General features: G+C 40.2%; 1 protein-coding gene across 1 annotated transcript; it reads right to left on the bottom strand.

Annotated features, from left to right (window-relative positions):
• Positions 1-7978: 7978 nt before the first annotated feature.
• Positions 7979-11519, bottom strand: LOC118241238. Its single transcript, XM_035525522.1, has 2 exons — positions 10797-11519; positions 7979-10325 (listed from the first exon to the last, which is right to left on the bottom strand). The coding sequence occupies exon 2, from the start codon at positions 9418-9420 to the stop codon at positions 8134-8136; it is 1287 nt and encodes a 428-aa protein (XP_035381415.1). The 5' UTR covers positions 9421-10325; positions 10797-11519; the 3' UTR covers positions 7979-8133.
• Positions 11520-16604: the final 5085 nt, after the last annotated feature.

Genomic DNA, 16604 nt, shown 5'->3' with positions numbered 1-16604 from the left:
CTCTGCCCACCCTCCTGACACGCTCCGCTACGCCTCCTGCATACCCCCTTTGTGCTTCAGACAGAGGCCAAAACCACTGGCTTTGCTGGTTCCAGGAACAGCCTGAGGTTGTCCAGGAGAGTGAAAGAATGGTATACCTTGCAAGGTATGATGGTCTTCATTGAAATGGGGGTTAAAAACATTTCAAGTCAGTGTTTTGTGCACTGACATCCCTCTTGCTACCGAAGGCCACCCGAGTGTTTCTTGTGTTTGTAAGTGTGAGGCAAAGGAGTGTGAAAGTGTTTGTGTGGATCAAGATGTAAATGCATGAAATGAAACGTACTGAGGCTATGTTTATTGTCACATATTTTATATCTAGAATGTTGGCCTACCTCCAAGTGAATTTGCACAAAGACCAAACATTTGTGTGGGGTCTTTGTTTGTGCATGTGAATATAGATGTGTGTAGTTCAATGGTGTATACATGTGTACATGTGAGTATGGATGTGTAAGTGTGAAAGATGTGTGTGTGTGTGTGTGTGTGTGTGTGTGAATTATATATTTGTTGGGGGCACATTCATATACTGCCACACTGCTATTCTCTCTGCTACTTTCTGTTTTTCAATTGGCGGAGTGGATTAGGGCCTGTCAGAGAGACTCTGAGAGATCTGGTGAGCCCTGATTGTGATTCTTTTTGTTTCTTTCTCTCTCTCTCTCTCTCTCTCTCTCTCTCTTTGTGTGTGTGTGTTTGTGTGTGTGTCTCTTGTCAACACAGTGTGAATAATTTTGATTTTAATTGGTTCGTTGTCATGAAATTATCTCTCAACTCTCTCAACCGTCTAAATCACACGCGCACACACACAAACAGTTGACACCCCCCATCCTATAGTCCACATTCATTCATGAGAAACAGAAAAATTGAATTTGAAATGTATTGGATTGAATAACAAAGATCCTTTTCTTTAGAACCATGCACAGCATGGACATGACAATGTTGTGCTAAATGGTGTGATCAAACCCTATCATCATCCTTCCCAGCAAAGCCCTGATCTACTCCTTCTGTAGTGAGCTAAACGCTATTAATAAACTCCCAAACTCCTCCAGTGCTCTCTCACCATTCTGAGCAGAGCCTGTGCCAGGCCTGCAATATTATCAACTACAGCACAGCTCTGTTTTCTCTCTTCCAAATGTGTAGAGAAAACACACACACACACACACACGCGCGCGCGCGCGCGCTCTGTATTCTGACAGTCCCTGCAATGCTCCACTGTAATCCTCTTAGCCTGTAAGCGCTGGGCTCTCCCTGCAAACACACCCTAAACCCAGCACAGCATGGGACTATGTGGAAGACCACTTGCACAAACATCGACCGCACAGCTCCTTTTGCCTTTGCTTGCTATAGTTTCAACTGCTCGATGCACTGAAATGCCAAATACAGAGGCTAAAGCTCGAACACATGCGCCATGAACCAGCTGCACCCATTCCGAGGTAAATCAAATACACAGTTGCCAATGTTTAAAAAAGCTTTTTGAGCTTTTTACATTTTATTGATTTATTTTTTTTAAAGAACATGAGGACTTTTTCATTTTTATTTTTTCAGAATGCTAAATAGTAGTAGTCCCAGTAATTTTGTAGTTCCAGTAGTATCGTCATTCAGGTCTCCTTTATCAGGTTTTGGATGGATTGGTAGAAGTTCATATTGACTGGTTATAAACATAGTTCTGATGTAGTCAAGCACAGCGTCTGTCTCTTTGGCCAGTTGGTAATCATAGCCTTTTTATGTGCTCGGGAAACCTTTCTGCATACTACCGATTTCTTTAGCTGGTCCTCCTTGGGAAGTGTGTGGTCCCTTTGAGCAGTACAAAGCTTCCCCAGCCATGGCTCTCCCCATGCGCTGCTGCTTAGTTTTCTTCCCCACTACTTTGTCCCATAATGTCTTCAGGTTCTTTCTTTCACACTTTGGGTTTTGGTTTTCACTCTCTAGAGCCTCTCTTTCACTCTTCAGGTGTTGTCTTTCACTCTCAAGATTCTCTCTTTCACCCTTCAGGTGTTGTCTTTCTCTCTCCAGAGCCTCTCTTTCACTCTTCAGGTGTTGTCTTTCACGCTCTAGATCCTCTCTTTCACTCTTCAGGTGTTGTCTTTCACTCTCAAGATTCTCTCTTTCACCCTTCAGGTGTTGTCTTTCTCTCTCTAGAGCCTCTCTTTCACTCTTCAGGTGTTGTCTTTCACGCTCTAGATCCTCTCTTTCACTCTTCAGGTGTTGTCTTTCACTCTCAAGATTCTCTCTTTCACCCTTCAGGTGTTGTCTTTCACTCTCTAGATCCTCTCTTTCACTCTTCAGGTGCCATCTTTCACTCTGTTCATTTTTTGTCTCCTTCTGCTTCTCCTCCAACTCCTTCCCACTACATTCCTCCTCAAATTTTCCAATTTTAACACAGTGTCGTTTTCTAATTTCCTTCGTATCTACTCTGTCAGGTAGTTCTTGTTGCAATCTACTCATTGCTTTTTGTGTGTTCCTGTCCAACAAAATCTTCGTTTTCTTCTTCTTCGAAGATCTTCTGTGAGAGCAGCAGAACTGCATTTTGCTGCTGCAACCTCCCATTTCTGTCAACAGACTGACCAATTTTACCTTTGTCAAGCAGATTATAAGAATAGCTATTATGACAATGGTCAGTGATATTATGACATCACAGTTTTGGTTTTGTTGACAATTCCATTGTCATCACACAGAATAGAATAGAATAGAATAAACTATTGTGGGCTTGCTTTGTTTTCACTTTAGCCTTAATTAGATTAATTAGATTCATATGTTTGCTTTAGATTTGCCTTTTTACATTTTATTTATACCATGAAAAACAATACAGAAATAATTAAAGAAGTCAAAGCCTTTGTCACAGTCTCTCCAGACATGCCTTTCTCTGGTTGTCAAAAAGACAAAAGAGATGATTGTGGACTACAGAAGGATGCAAATGCCTCACACCCTAATACATACAGTGAAGAGTGAGAACATACACTCTCTTAAAATCACAAACAATCTCTCATGGTCCCTGAGCACTTTTTCCTTAGTGAAGAAAGCTCTGCTTCCTGAGGAGACTGAAGAAGGACAGCATGTCCGTCATCCTGATCTGGTCTGCAACAGCATCATAGAGAGTGTCCCGACCTGCGCCATCGCTGTCTGGTACTGGCACTGCTCCCCCTGCTCTTTTGGATTGTTTAGTTGAATTTAGCAGTCTGCTCTCAAATTTTCTGTGCCTGTTTTCTGGGATTCTGAAATTCAGGCAATGTTTTTGTTGTTCTTCTGCAACACTATTAAAACTCTGAACTCCTCAAACTATTTTACTTCTCTAAGTAAATCTGTCACACATTTGTCTAGTACAGAATTATTAGATTTCTTTCTTTGACCATAAGCAAGATACACACATTTACTTTGCACATTTACATATTTCTTTGTCTGTTTCTCTCTATCGCTCTCCTTTTCTCAGAGAGTTGGATAAGAGATTAAGGACACTTCCTGAGGCAGAGAATGATTGGTCAGTAGTACATTAGAATGGCCCTACATACATTTCATCATTCCATATCTTTTCAGTGGTTATCAAAACCATTTATACACTTTTGCAGTTAAACAATGTTAAGATATTGATTAGTGTTTCAGTCAAATCAGTCTAACTCTGAAAGTATGTGTTTACCTTCCATATGAGACGCTATTTAAGACTACACACACATCAGATTTTGCAATGAAAATAAAAATGATAAAACAAACAAAGGGAAATAGTCAGTGTACACACACACACACACACACACACAGTCTGCATAATAAAACAAACTTTATTTAATAGTCCACAATTTGGTAAGGTGACCTGCAATTTTAAAATCCACATTCCACAGTCTGCATTTCTCAAGCATTGCAGATTATTATTATAATGTTAAGTATAGAGACGATCTCTATGCTGCATTAGTTCTGCTGTCCTACTGCAGAGGTACACGTGGTCAAAGTGCTGTGTGTAGGGGTAGAGAGAGAGAGAGTGAGGGAGAGTGTAGAGAGGGAGGGTGGGAGTGTTAGAGAACAATAATCAAATACATTAGAGCAATCTAGCCAGAGAGACCAATGAAGACTTTGTCCCTAGGGTGTGGCAGTCACTGCTATAGGTGTGTGTGTGTGTGTGTGTGTGTGTGTGTGTGTTCCTGTCTTGGAGGGGATCGAACACTTCACTTACCATAAGGAGGCAGATGGCGGATTCAGGCATCAGCTGTACAGCCATGTTCCCCTGCTGCTCCCTCCCTCACCCAAACCTTAGACGCACTGCACAGGTAACACCCAGCACCTCCAGCACACTGGCAATGCCCACGAGACCCCCAGCACAGTGGCTCTCTGCCGTAACGTTCAGAAAACGCAAAGTCAAGACTCAGGCAACACCAGCTTCTGGGCTCCAGGCAGAGAGTTGTAGTGCAGCCTGCTCCTATTGTCCAATGCCTTGCAAGCGCTGGCTGAAAGGTCCACGTGCCAGCCCCTTGTCTTGTCGTTCCGCACAGTCTTTCCCTCTTCCGTCAGGACCCCCGGCTGTTCTGTCTGCGCTCTCTCACACACTCCTGCTTCTGTGACATCCAACGGCCAGTTAAAGCTCCCTCCTCCCCTCAGAATGGGTGCTGGGACATGCACACATTCGCGTATGCACACAAACACACACACACACACACAAACACACACACAAGCACTGGCTCCCTTCCTTCTCTCTCCCCTTCATGCACACTCTCACAGGAATGGTGATAGGACATGGATCGGCTTCTCGGGTGGAGAGGAGGGGCAGCAGAAGCCCATACATCCGCTTGTGTACTTTTCCGCTCCCAAATCCATCGCATCACACTCCTAAAACCAGGGCAATGAACAAGAGAGAAAGAGGGAGAAGGAGGGAGGAAGAAAGAAGGAAGGAAGAGATCAGTCTCACCTCCAGACTGCCTCTGAACTCATTTCAAGCTCTGCAAGGCAGAGGCACTGGCAAATACAGACACGAGTGCATACACACTCACACCTCAACCCCCCCCCTCCACTGTCTGTACATGAGATGGTTCTTATAGTCTTTTTAACCTCTTGTTTGCTAGCAGAAAGCAAATAGAGCCTATAGGGATAAGAGAGAAAGAGAAAGAATGACATAAAAAATAAGAATGAGATAAAAAGAGATCCAGATACATGAAGCACATGTTGATGAGGGTTGGACTTGCAGAGGCCACATGGCAGTCACGTTAGAAGTGTTGATGCAGTAACTGCATCTGCAGCTAAACTAATGCTGCGTGCGTGTGTGTGTGTGCATGCGTGCGCGGGTCTGTGTATATGTGTATCTTTTTCCATTCTCCACCAAAAAGAGGCCAGGAGGCAATTGTCTCTCTAGAGATGTAACACACTTTCTGCAAACATATCATCAGATAATGGCAGAACACCTTACAACACACCAATGCATATCTGTTTACATATACAGTTGAATCATGAGAGATTATGCAAGGTGAGAATTATGATTTTAATGTCCTCTGGTTCTATGGCTTTTGATACAGCCTGTGCTAACTGAACATGGTTTTTCTTTTCTCCAAGACAATTGTGTCTCAGTTTTATTGCAGCTTAATGGTTTAATGCTTGGTTCCTAATATACATATACATATACATGCATGCACCCATACACACGTTTTTTCCTTGACAAGCTCTTATAGGCCTCTGGACTAATTAATCCCCAATAAAAGTGAAATGACATATATTTATATATATACACACACACACAGCGCTTCACTTTTTCCACATTTTATGTTATGTTACAGCCTTATTCCAAATTGGATTAAAAAAAAAAAAATTCCCCTCAAACTCCTACACACAATACCCCATTATGACAAAGTGAAAAAATCTTTGTTTGGAGTTTTTGCAACTTTATTAAAAATAAAAAAACCAAAAATCACATGTACATAAGTATTCATAGCCTTTGCTCAATACTTGGTTGAAGCACCTTGGGCAGCAATTACAGCCTCAAATCTTTTTGAGTATGATGCTACAAGCTTGGCACACATATTTTTGGGCAGTTTCTCCCATTCTTCTTTGTAGAACCTCTCAAGCTCCATCAGGTTGGATGGGGCGCGCCGGGGTACAGCCATTTTCAGATCTCTCCAGAGATGTTCAGTTGGGTTCAAGTCTGGGCTCTGGCTAGGCCACTCAAGAACATTCACAGAGTTGTCCTGAAGCCAGTCCTTTATTATCTTAGTTGTGTGGTTAGGGCCATTGTACTGTTGGGTGAACCTTCACCCTGGTCCAGAGCACTCTGGAGCAGGTTTTCTTCAAGGATGTCTCTGTATGTTGCTGCATTCATCTTTCCCTGACTAGTCTCCCAGTTCCTGCTGCCAAAAAACAACCCCACAGCATGATGCTGCCACCAGCATGCTTCACTGTAGGGATGGTATTGGCCAGGTGCTGAGCGGTGCCTGGTTTCCTCCAGACATGACGCTTGGCATTCAGGCCAAAGAGTTGAATCTTTGTTTCATCAGACCAGAGAATTTTGTTTCTCATGGTCTGAGAGTCCTTCAGGTGCCTTTTGGCAAACTCCAAGCAGGCTGTCTTATGCCTTTTACTGAGGAGTGGCTTCCGTCTGGCCACTCTACCATACAGGCCTGATTGGTGGAGTGCTGCAGGAATGGTTGTCCTTCTGGAAGGTTCTCCTCTCTCCACAGAGCAATGCTAAAGCTCTGTCAGAGTGACCCTTGGGTTCTTGGTCACCTCCCTGACTAAGGCCCTTCTACCCCGATCACTCAGAGTCCTGGTGGTTCCAAACTTCTTCCATTTACGGATGATGGAAGCCACTGTGCTCATTGGGACCTTCAATGCTGCAGAAATTTTTCTGTACCCTTCCCTCGATCTGTGCCTCGATACAATCCTGTCTCAGTAGTCTACAAAGAATTCCTTGGACTTCATGGCTTGGTTTGTGCTCTGACATGTACTGTCAACTATGGGACCTTATATAGACAGGTGTGTGCCTTTACAAAGCATGTCCAATCAACTGGATTTACCACAGGTGGACTCCAATCAAGTTGTTGAAACAACTGAAGGATGATCAGTGGAAACAAGATGCACATGAGCTCAATTTTGAGTGTCATGGTAAAGGCTGTGAATACTTATGTGCATGTGATTTTTTTGTTTTTTTTATTTTTAATAAATTTGTTACAATTCCAAACAAACTTTTTTTACTTTGTCATTATGGGGTATTGTGTGTAGAATTTTGAGGGGAAAAAAATAATTTAATCCAATTTGGAATAAGGCTGAAACATAACAAAATGTGGAAAAAGTGAAGCACTGTGAATACTTTCTGGATGCACTGTATATATATATATATATATATATATATATATATATATATATATATATATATATATAGAGAGAGAGAGAGAGAGAGAGAGAGAGAGAGAGAGAGAGAGAGAGAGTGTGTATTATAATGGCTTTGTTTGCATACATGGATGTCCTTACTTGAGCAGTCATAATTCATAATCATAATAATTCACTAAAATGATTCATTATAGCTAATGTTTTGAAATAATGAAATCATAGTGTCTGTGATTTCTTTTTTGTGTAAAGTGTCAGACTTTGTTTTTACTAAGATGTTGGGCCCATCAGTACCACCCTAGCTGCTAAGAACTGCTACTTCCTTTACTGAGCCTGTATTCCTCTGTTCACCACACTGCACTCACACTCAATGTGCAACACAATTAATGTGTGAAGAATTGTGAGTTTACTAAAATCTAATGGCTTTAGTTCACTCATTACACTTTAGTAAATCTAAACTCCAATTTCTTTTTTCTACTGAAAAAGAGATGAGCAATAGCTAATAATTAGTAATAGCTACTCTGCAATCTGAAATGTTTTTTTGTTTGTTTGTTTGGCATACATATTACCTCTTGGATTTTAAAGTTCTTTGAATCACAAAGAAAAACAACACGAGACAGTATGATGCTGCAGTAATTTAATCAAAAGAACAAAATTGATTATTCAGAATAAATTAACAGACAGGAATTAGGTCAAACCTTCTAATCATGTTTTTGTCAAATGTAATACTGTATACATACTACATTAAAATGACAGAAAAAAGAAAAGAAAAGTATAGGAAAATGCACTATTAAATGCACTATTATGAAGTTATGCATATTGGTCAGCATCATCCTCAGTTATAGCCTTCATCTCAGTTGCTGGTTTGTCTTCCTCCACCTTCTGAATTGGTTCCTTCATTGCATCTATTGCCTTCTTCAGATTGAGATTGTCCTTTTCACTCAGTGGGGCCAGTGCTGCGGTAAGGATTGTCTTGATTTGAGTTATTCTTTCCTCGCATCTGTTGTAAAACTCCTTCCTGTTTCTTGCTGCAAGGCTGTTGATACCATTTTGGGCAGATTCGCATTCCTTCCCTAACTTGTCAATCTCTGCAAGGAACTGAGGTGAGTTTGGATCCATGGTCATCAGTCTTCCCAGAGTACTGACATTGTTCATCAGGTACTGGACAGACACCTCAGTGTAAGTGGTAGACATCATGTTAACCAAATAGGCGTAGGCAGAAGCATTCAGAGCATTAGTGTAGATTTTGTCTTTGACAAACATGCTGTAGGTGTAGTTGTTCTCTACAGCTATTTCAACAGTCTGTTTAAAATGTTTAAGATTTTCACTAAGAGTGGTCTTAACAATGTTTGAAATGATCTGAAAGAAGTGCACCAGTTTCTCCCACTGTTCTTTCACCTGCCCCATGATTTCCAGGCCTTTCGCTAGCACCACAATTCTCTTGTTGAAGTCGATCTCCTTGAGATTATAATGTTTCAGCTCACTCACAATTTCAGCAAGAGCTTTTTTCTTCTGATCCAAGTTGTCCATAGTCTTCTCGTTCCGTTCATTTGCAATTTTTAGCTGGGTTTCAGCCATTTGTAGACGTAGATGAGATTGTCTTAAGTGCATCTGGACCACATCTGTATTTGCTGAGTCATAGATTTGCTGTTGACTTGACTTGGGGGGTGCTGTCAAGAAAGATGGCTGATTTGTAAAAGACTTGCTTTTGGAATAAAAGGCCATGGCCCTTACATTCAGTTCGTCAATGGCTTTAATAAGCTCCTCTGTTTTGGCATCATCACATTTCCCCTCTGGAGCATATTTACCTAGCTCTGTTAAAGTGGAGATACCCTTGTCACAGATGCCTAGTGCCTCGGATTTAATCGGGCATTCAGCTTCTTGCTGTATATCTCTGCTGACTTGCTGAAATAGTCCCACCAAGTAATCAGACTTTACCGTTTGCTTCTCCTGATCATACACCTCAGGCCAATTTATTTCCTTACCTTTGCAAAGTTCTTCCATTTTCTCAACCACTAGTAGAAATGTTATAGATTTAGAAAATATGTTACTTGTTGCCAACATTTCATCCACGTTACTCTTCATTCCAGTGGCCATGTTTCTGTGGCTTTCAGGAGTGCCTTTTCAGTTTTTGATCACATGTGTTATGGCTTTTGGTGTAATAGTGTCCGCTTGGAGATAGGTTTGGATAATTTGTCCTGGAAGAAATTCTGTTGCAAACGCACAGGCTATTGATATTGCTTGCTCTGACATACTTGATATTAGCTTCAGGCCAAAAAGGCCCCATCCACTTGGCAAATCTTTCATTGCTTGCTGGTAGGCCCTTCTGTCCTCAGCTAATCTTTCATTAGCCAGATTGAAAGCAGCCTCGGCCCTGTCGCTTGCCTCCTTAGCTTCAGCCCGTTTAATCTTTGCTATCTCAATGTTTTTCTTGATTTCTTCCATCTCCTCATCATGACTCTGTCTTGCATTCACCAAAGCCTCCACCAGTTCTTGCATCAGCTTGATGATATCTGAGAATTGTTTCTCAGTCATGATGGCCAGGTTTAAGCATTCTGATGATATGTGCGCAATGTTCTGAAGCTCAGCTGGTAAGAAGGCTTGGACAAGACCATCATCCTCCTGTATTATGAGCCCAACTGAGTTTTTGATGTACTCTGGAACCTGTCCGGTGTACATACGAATTTGGTCCATGTTCTTGTGAGCAACATTAAAGGCTTGCCAGCAACCATTACATACTTGAAAGAGGCAGGCCCTAAAAGAATTGGGGTATCTGATGAATTTGAACCCGTCTTTTGGTGGATTTTTATTGATGGAGAAGTCATCTGCAGCAGAAATGCGTACCAGCTGAGCCAGTAAATCGATGGAGACGGGTGCCGGCAATAGATACTGCTCCCAGTTAGCATAGGGCTGCATCAGCAGCATGATGTCATTTCTGTAATCCTGTGCTTTGGTGAAACTCTTAGTAGCTTGGTTGAGCTTTGACAGCGCCATTGTTTTCCCTAAAATAGAGGAAGGCAGAAAATTTGTATAACATAAAGCCATAATAAGACAATCAGGAGATTCAGCATTTATTATTTCTGTACTATAAAGCAGTTAGCACTAACAACAACAGCACCTGCAGTGTTTCATCCACTAAACAATTTCAGATTAGAACACATCATAAGTTACATGTGGTTGCTTAGTAGTTTTTTTTTCCTTCACAACAAGTGAAGTAAAATTAGTAGAAAGCAGAAAATAATACTATTTTAACTACCCACCATTTTACAAAATTAATACTCTTTGATTGAGGAGCATTTAAATGCTTTTTTTCATAAACATTGTTTTTTCATAAACTTCATTATGGTGTAGACTTCAAGAAATTCACTATACAGTATATTTCATAAAAAAGTTGATGAATGTAAACAGAAATTCATATTATGCAAACATAAACTCACAGAAATCTGTAGAGGATAGAATAGAACGGTTTGTACCTGAAGTACTGTGGATACCTCTTGAAGAAGTGAGTAGTTGAAGTAGTAGCCTACCAGACTAGATGCTGTTCTGCTCCAAAACAACAACTTTTATATCATCCTTTCATATTTGTCAGCAAAGCAATATAACTGTGTCCTGCAAAAATATGCAGTCTGAGTTGTAATTCTGAATTCTACAGAACAGCTTTACTTCCTATAACTACTGAAATTTCTTTGTTTTTCGTGTCTTTATTTGGATCCCCATTAGCTGAGGTAGCAGCTGCTCTTCCTGGGCTCCACCAACAAAACTGTGTACTCCCATGATCATAGTTGGTAACTTGTTCCATACTGTGGTGACCAAGACAATACAGATCTGCACGCTGCATCTGTTTTGGGTTTTGGTTTAACTAACCTGCCTGGCAGTGTGACTATGTTGAGCTCTCGCATAATTTATATTGTGTTTACTATCACAGATATTCCTAAAGACGCCCATTAGACCGCAGGGCAGCCTCTCCTGAGCTCTGAGCCATGAGAGAGGCATGCTCGCTCTCCTTACTGACAGGGCAGTGTGAGGCTTGCAGATTCATTCTCAGCTAACCAGAGCTTAGACAGCTCTTTCCTGACAGCTCCCCTGGGAAACACCACAATGAAAGCATCTAGGGGAGGAGAAACTGCTGTTTTACCATAGACTAAACCCATATATACTTTGTTTTGTTAATAACAAATGCCACAGTAAAGTCAAATAATACGATTCCGACCATTATTTTCTTGTAAAAATATCTTGTCGATCATTTTTGTCAGTGCTGTGCACGTAGAATGATCTGCTTTATAGGCATGCTTGAAATCAATGATTCATTAAGTGAAAAATAGTAGATTATCTGCTCAAGAATAACTTTTTCCATTAGGTTGCTCAATACAAAAGAAACTAATTCCAGGCAAAACACACCATTCTAAATTTGATAATAATAGCCCAAAAGTAACACCAGCAACCTTTGAAAGGATGATCAATACAATGTTTGATAATAATAATAATAATAATAATAATAATAATAATAATAATAAGAAGAAGAAGAAGAAGAAGAAGAAGAAGAAGAAGAAGAAGAAGAAGAATTTTATTCTAATTAAGAAATTACGGGCATTTCTTGTTACCCAATGGCACTTTACAAGTTCATACAATATAAAAAAGGTCAAATAAAATATAAAGAAGATTCAAATATATAAATAAGATAACAGGAGGGAGTAAAATTGGTTAAAAAAAATAGACATAATATTGATGCAAGTGCATACTATAGTAACCAATTAAAGGGCAGACAAAGAGATGAGTTATGAAATTATTGTAAATGAGCAGCTGGAGGAAGAAGCCTTGGGTCTGCAGCTCTAGAAACGCCAATAGTGCAGAGTGTGACGTGAGCGACAGACAGCAGATGAGTGTCAGAGGGATGGAGACAGAGTGAAGGAAAAGACATATGAGGAACGCCAGAAAGGGATGGACAGGTCAGACCATGAGGGCAAAAACCAAGAGAAGGATTTTGTACTGCACACAGCCATGAACAGGAACCCAGTGTAAATGTTTGAGTGTAGTAGTTATATGTTCCCTTAAGCTGGTGTGTGTAAGAACTCCAGCAGCCATTTTCTGAATGTTCTGCAGCTTCTTTAACCCACAGACAGGAAGCCCATAAAGAACAACACTGCAGCAGTCCAATCAACATCGCACAGCACTGTATTAGCCTAATCAGCATCACACAGTTCTGCAGTAGTCTAACTGGTATCATACAGAACTGCAGTAGTCTAGCTGGCATCACACAGCACTTCAGTAGTCTAATTAGCATCACAAAGCGCTGCAGTAGTATAATCATCATCAAAAATGCATAAATAAGTAACCTTGTATCACAATTTGCATGCCTATATCCTTACACATAGATATATTTGCTGACTATTACACCATTGTAACATTTTTTAAACAAATTAATTGCAATAACTAAACAATTGAATAATTTAAATTTAATGTCTCTTATACAATCATAAAGCTGACTAAGGCTGACAACTAATCAATAGGAGAACTTCTACCTTAAAGGATTAGTGTGACGGTTGAGTCTAAGGCATTGTGGGAATTGGAGAAATAATTGAATCATGTAGGTGTAACATAATGAAGAGAGGATAACTTAATAAAACATAGAAGGCTAAGGTTAGTCTAATTTTAATTGGCCCAGGCCATTCACTACCACTAAATGACTAAATAGGGATGTTGTGCCCTCTAGTGGGTGAGTCAGAGATAATTATGCAACAAAAATACTTGTGAAGTCTGGTATGCTTTATCATTAAAGTTGCTATAAGATCTTTTTTGGAAGCACTTTGACTAAACTGTTTTATGTATTTGTAGCTACCAATAAACCTCTCTTGTAGGAGGATATATTCTGTATCTGTTAATTCTATGTGTACATTCAGCACATGGAATCTGCCAACATCCATTCCTGCATGTTCTTTCAGGATCAAGGCCTCTGGAATGGTGACTGATGTAGCAGAGCACCTAGGCAACTTTCAGTATGTGATAAAAATGAAAAATAATATTGAACAAGCTGGTATGCATGCACACATGTGCACACACAAGCAGACCTTTCTTAACCTCTTCTCTTGCCAACCCCAGTTCACCTGTTTCTTACAGTTTATGGAAATTACTGTTTCTCCTTTCAATGTGCCTGTTATTTTTTTTAAATGTTGCTTCTGAGGAACTCACACAAATTTCCCCCAATCAGATATGCTGAGCAGAGGTGGTGTTTGTCCTATTCAGCAGCTTCTTCCTGCTTACTTAGAAGCTTTTGCTCCTATAAGCTTCTTCTGGGCTTTGTGGGCTTTCAATCAGGGACTCTGCTGGGTCACTGGTGTATATGTGCATGTGTGATGTGGGCCCTGTGCGTGTGTGTGTGTGTGTGTGTGTATGTGTGGGTGTGGAGCCCAGAGAAGGGAGCTGCTCTTGGAGAGGACCTTCTCCAGTGGGTACTGGGCAAAAGCGCTAATCCCCTTCATTGTGAAGTAGAGCCTCCACAGAGGGTCATAGCAATACAGGCCTGACACAGAGCATGGGCTTCTATGTCATACACATGTCCACATATTCACCTTCAAGCTCACTGAGAGAGGCTTTCCTGCCTTCGCAAACAGTAGTCTCATTCATTATGAGAGAATACTTCTACTGAGAGTGCCTTAACTCTAGAACACTATATATTCAAATAAAAGACACATTTGTTACATATGTTTAATGTTCATAGGAATCATTATTTGTGACTTAATATTTTAATTTCAAAGAGCTGGACAAAGACTTTGAGTTCCTCTGAACAGTACATGGAGATCAGATTACATCTCAGTAAGATGCATGATGAGATCTTGTACTGCAGCTTGTGTTTATTGTAGTTTTCTATGGAATGACCATGATATTTGCACTAAATAGATGCCAGTCAGTTCAGTCAGCAATATATATTGCTAAAAAGATTCCCCTATGTTCTAACAGGCAAAACCTGTATGTCTAGGTTGGATGTAATCATTGAATTAGAACTGAAATTTAATTAATTAGTAAGATGCACAAAATATGGTTGTTTTTGATTGTGTAATGTTTTCCTTTTCCACATATGCCTTTCAGCACTTTAGTTCTGTTTAGTGGTTTATATTTCAGTGGAAACAGGTCCTTACATATTCCGCAGAAAGCAAAAAATAAAAACAACTAAACAACTACCAACTAATAAAGATGTCAAGTTGAACATGGAAAGTCTTGTTTTGTTTATTCATCTGTTGTTGTGGTTTCTCTTTATGCCGTTCTGTTGATTTGTATCCACTTCATGGCAGGTTGAAAATGATTTGATTCTGTGAGACATTTGGAGGAAGTGTGAGTACAGAAAAAAGCATGTAACTGAAGCATGACATTCTTTAATAGGCTGTATCACTTTTTCTTCTGTGAGTCTGTGAGGACCTCATAAAGCATGGCTTGTGGCAAGTGGGTTAGTACAAGGGTAAATATGGGATAGGAGTGTCAGACGAGAGGCTGATGCCTCTTGCCATGAAGCAGACCCTCCAGCAGATCAGAGTGCTCCTGGACTGGGACAGTGGTCTGATCTCCTTCTTTGATCCTCTCAACAACAGATATGTGCACACCTTCAGACAAACATTCACCAAGCAAGCCTATCCATACTTCTATAATGTTTGTCCTGCTATGAGGGTGTTACCAGAATAGGCTGCAACCACTAAGGACATTATGCTAGTGTAATGGAAAAAAGGAACCTAGTCTATTGAAAATGAACACATTTCTACTTGATCATCATTTCAACAAGGGTGCACCGTGAGATAACATTTATTATGGTAATTATGGATGGCCTTTTCACACTTGGCCAAAGTTTTTGCTTTCGGCTCAGTTTTCCATTGCTCTGAGGTTGTCTGCTTAAAGGATTCAAACCTAGTTTAAAGGCAATCAGACTTTCTTTTGTTTCCTGTGATCATATACCTTAAATCATTTAATGTGATAATGTTATTTCTATTTAGGAGTTGTTTTCCTTGTGCACGCAGATGCATGCAATTGAGAAACCATTGTTTAGTGAAAAGAATCAAATTTGTTTGCAACTTCCTGGATTTTCATTTATTTGCAATTTTCCTCAGAACTGTTGTGAGAATACACACTCCCTGATAAACAAATATAAAAGGTTTATTGTAGATATTTCCTGTCCACTAGACACCTCCAATGTTTGCTGTCTAGCAAATGTCAGCTGGGTTTACTAGTTTCTGGGAAAACCCATATTATGTGTATCACCTTCATGGTAACCTTTATAATCTCTGGACCTTTAGCTTTGCTGTTGATTTTCTCAAATACCCCAATATGGTCTTATGTAGCATTAATGCATGCTTTAAAATCTTCTAAGCCAAGTGAAAAGCACTCAGGTATTTACTCTTAAGTGCTGGTCATACTGCTGTTTTACTGTGATGTTTTCAGTGTTGTGTAATTACTGAATAGGGCTTAAATAAAACCATTGTCATTGTAAGAAGGCTCAACAGCAGTACTCATCTACTGAAAAAACAAGATGTGGGTTCAGATGAATCTACTTCCCTTTTCATGTACACTGAAAAACATCAGTTTTTCAAATGCTAGGATATATTTTGTCTACAAACACATTTCTATTTATGGTCTTTCTTATCTTTTATAGCATCAAGGGTTCTTTGGAAGGTCAGCAGAAAATGGAAGAGAGGAAGCTGTGTGTGAGTGAATGCTTGTGTGTAATGTCATTTTCTATGTTGAGTGTAGCTCTATGATGTACTCTGGAGAGCTGAAGTTTGAGAAGAGGACCATGTCTGCTCAGGTGGAGGGGGGTGTTCATGGCCTGCACTCGTAAGTCTTCGTCCTCTCTGCTCACTAAACTCCTACTACCGAATCCATCATGCTCAGTGGCTCTTTTAGGGAACACTCCACCAACTGTCAAGCAGTGCCACAAAAGCACTCAAGGACTGGAAAATAACCTGTGTGTGTCTGTTCTCACAGTTTGCAGGCACAGTGTTATGAATAATAATACACAGCAATAGACCCCTGCTGATCTCCACTGAAATCTGAATGGACATGAAGCTGACAATTTATTTATGAATAATTAATTCAGATAAATTGTGGGTTTCTAATAGATAACAGGGTCATGACATAATGAGTAATGCCTCTATAGATTTCTATTCATGTCTTCAAGTAATTCATGTACATACATTGAATTGAAAGAAAACTGGCTTTGGCATGACTGGACAGAGCATTGTAATGTAAACGTCAGTACTATGCACATTTTGCAGTGTGGACTTTTATAAACTCATCAGCTC

This window comes from Electrophorus electricus, chromosome 4 (genome assembly GCF_013358815.1).
Source record: "Electrophorus electricus isolate fEleEle1 chromosome 4, fEleEle1.pri, whole genome shotgun sequence".
In the NCBI taxonomy this organism is placed as follows: Eukaryota; Metazoa; Chordata; class Actinopteri; order Gymnotiformes; family Gymnotidae; genus Electrophorus; species Electrophorus electricus.
The sequence above is the reverse complement of the archived record's forward strand: the minus strand, read 5'-3'. Positions and strand labels throughout refer to the sequence as shown.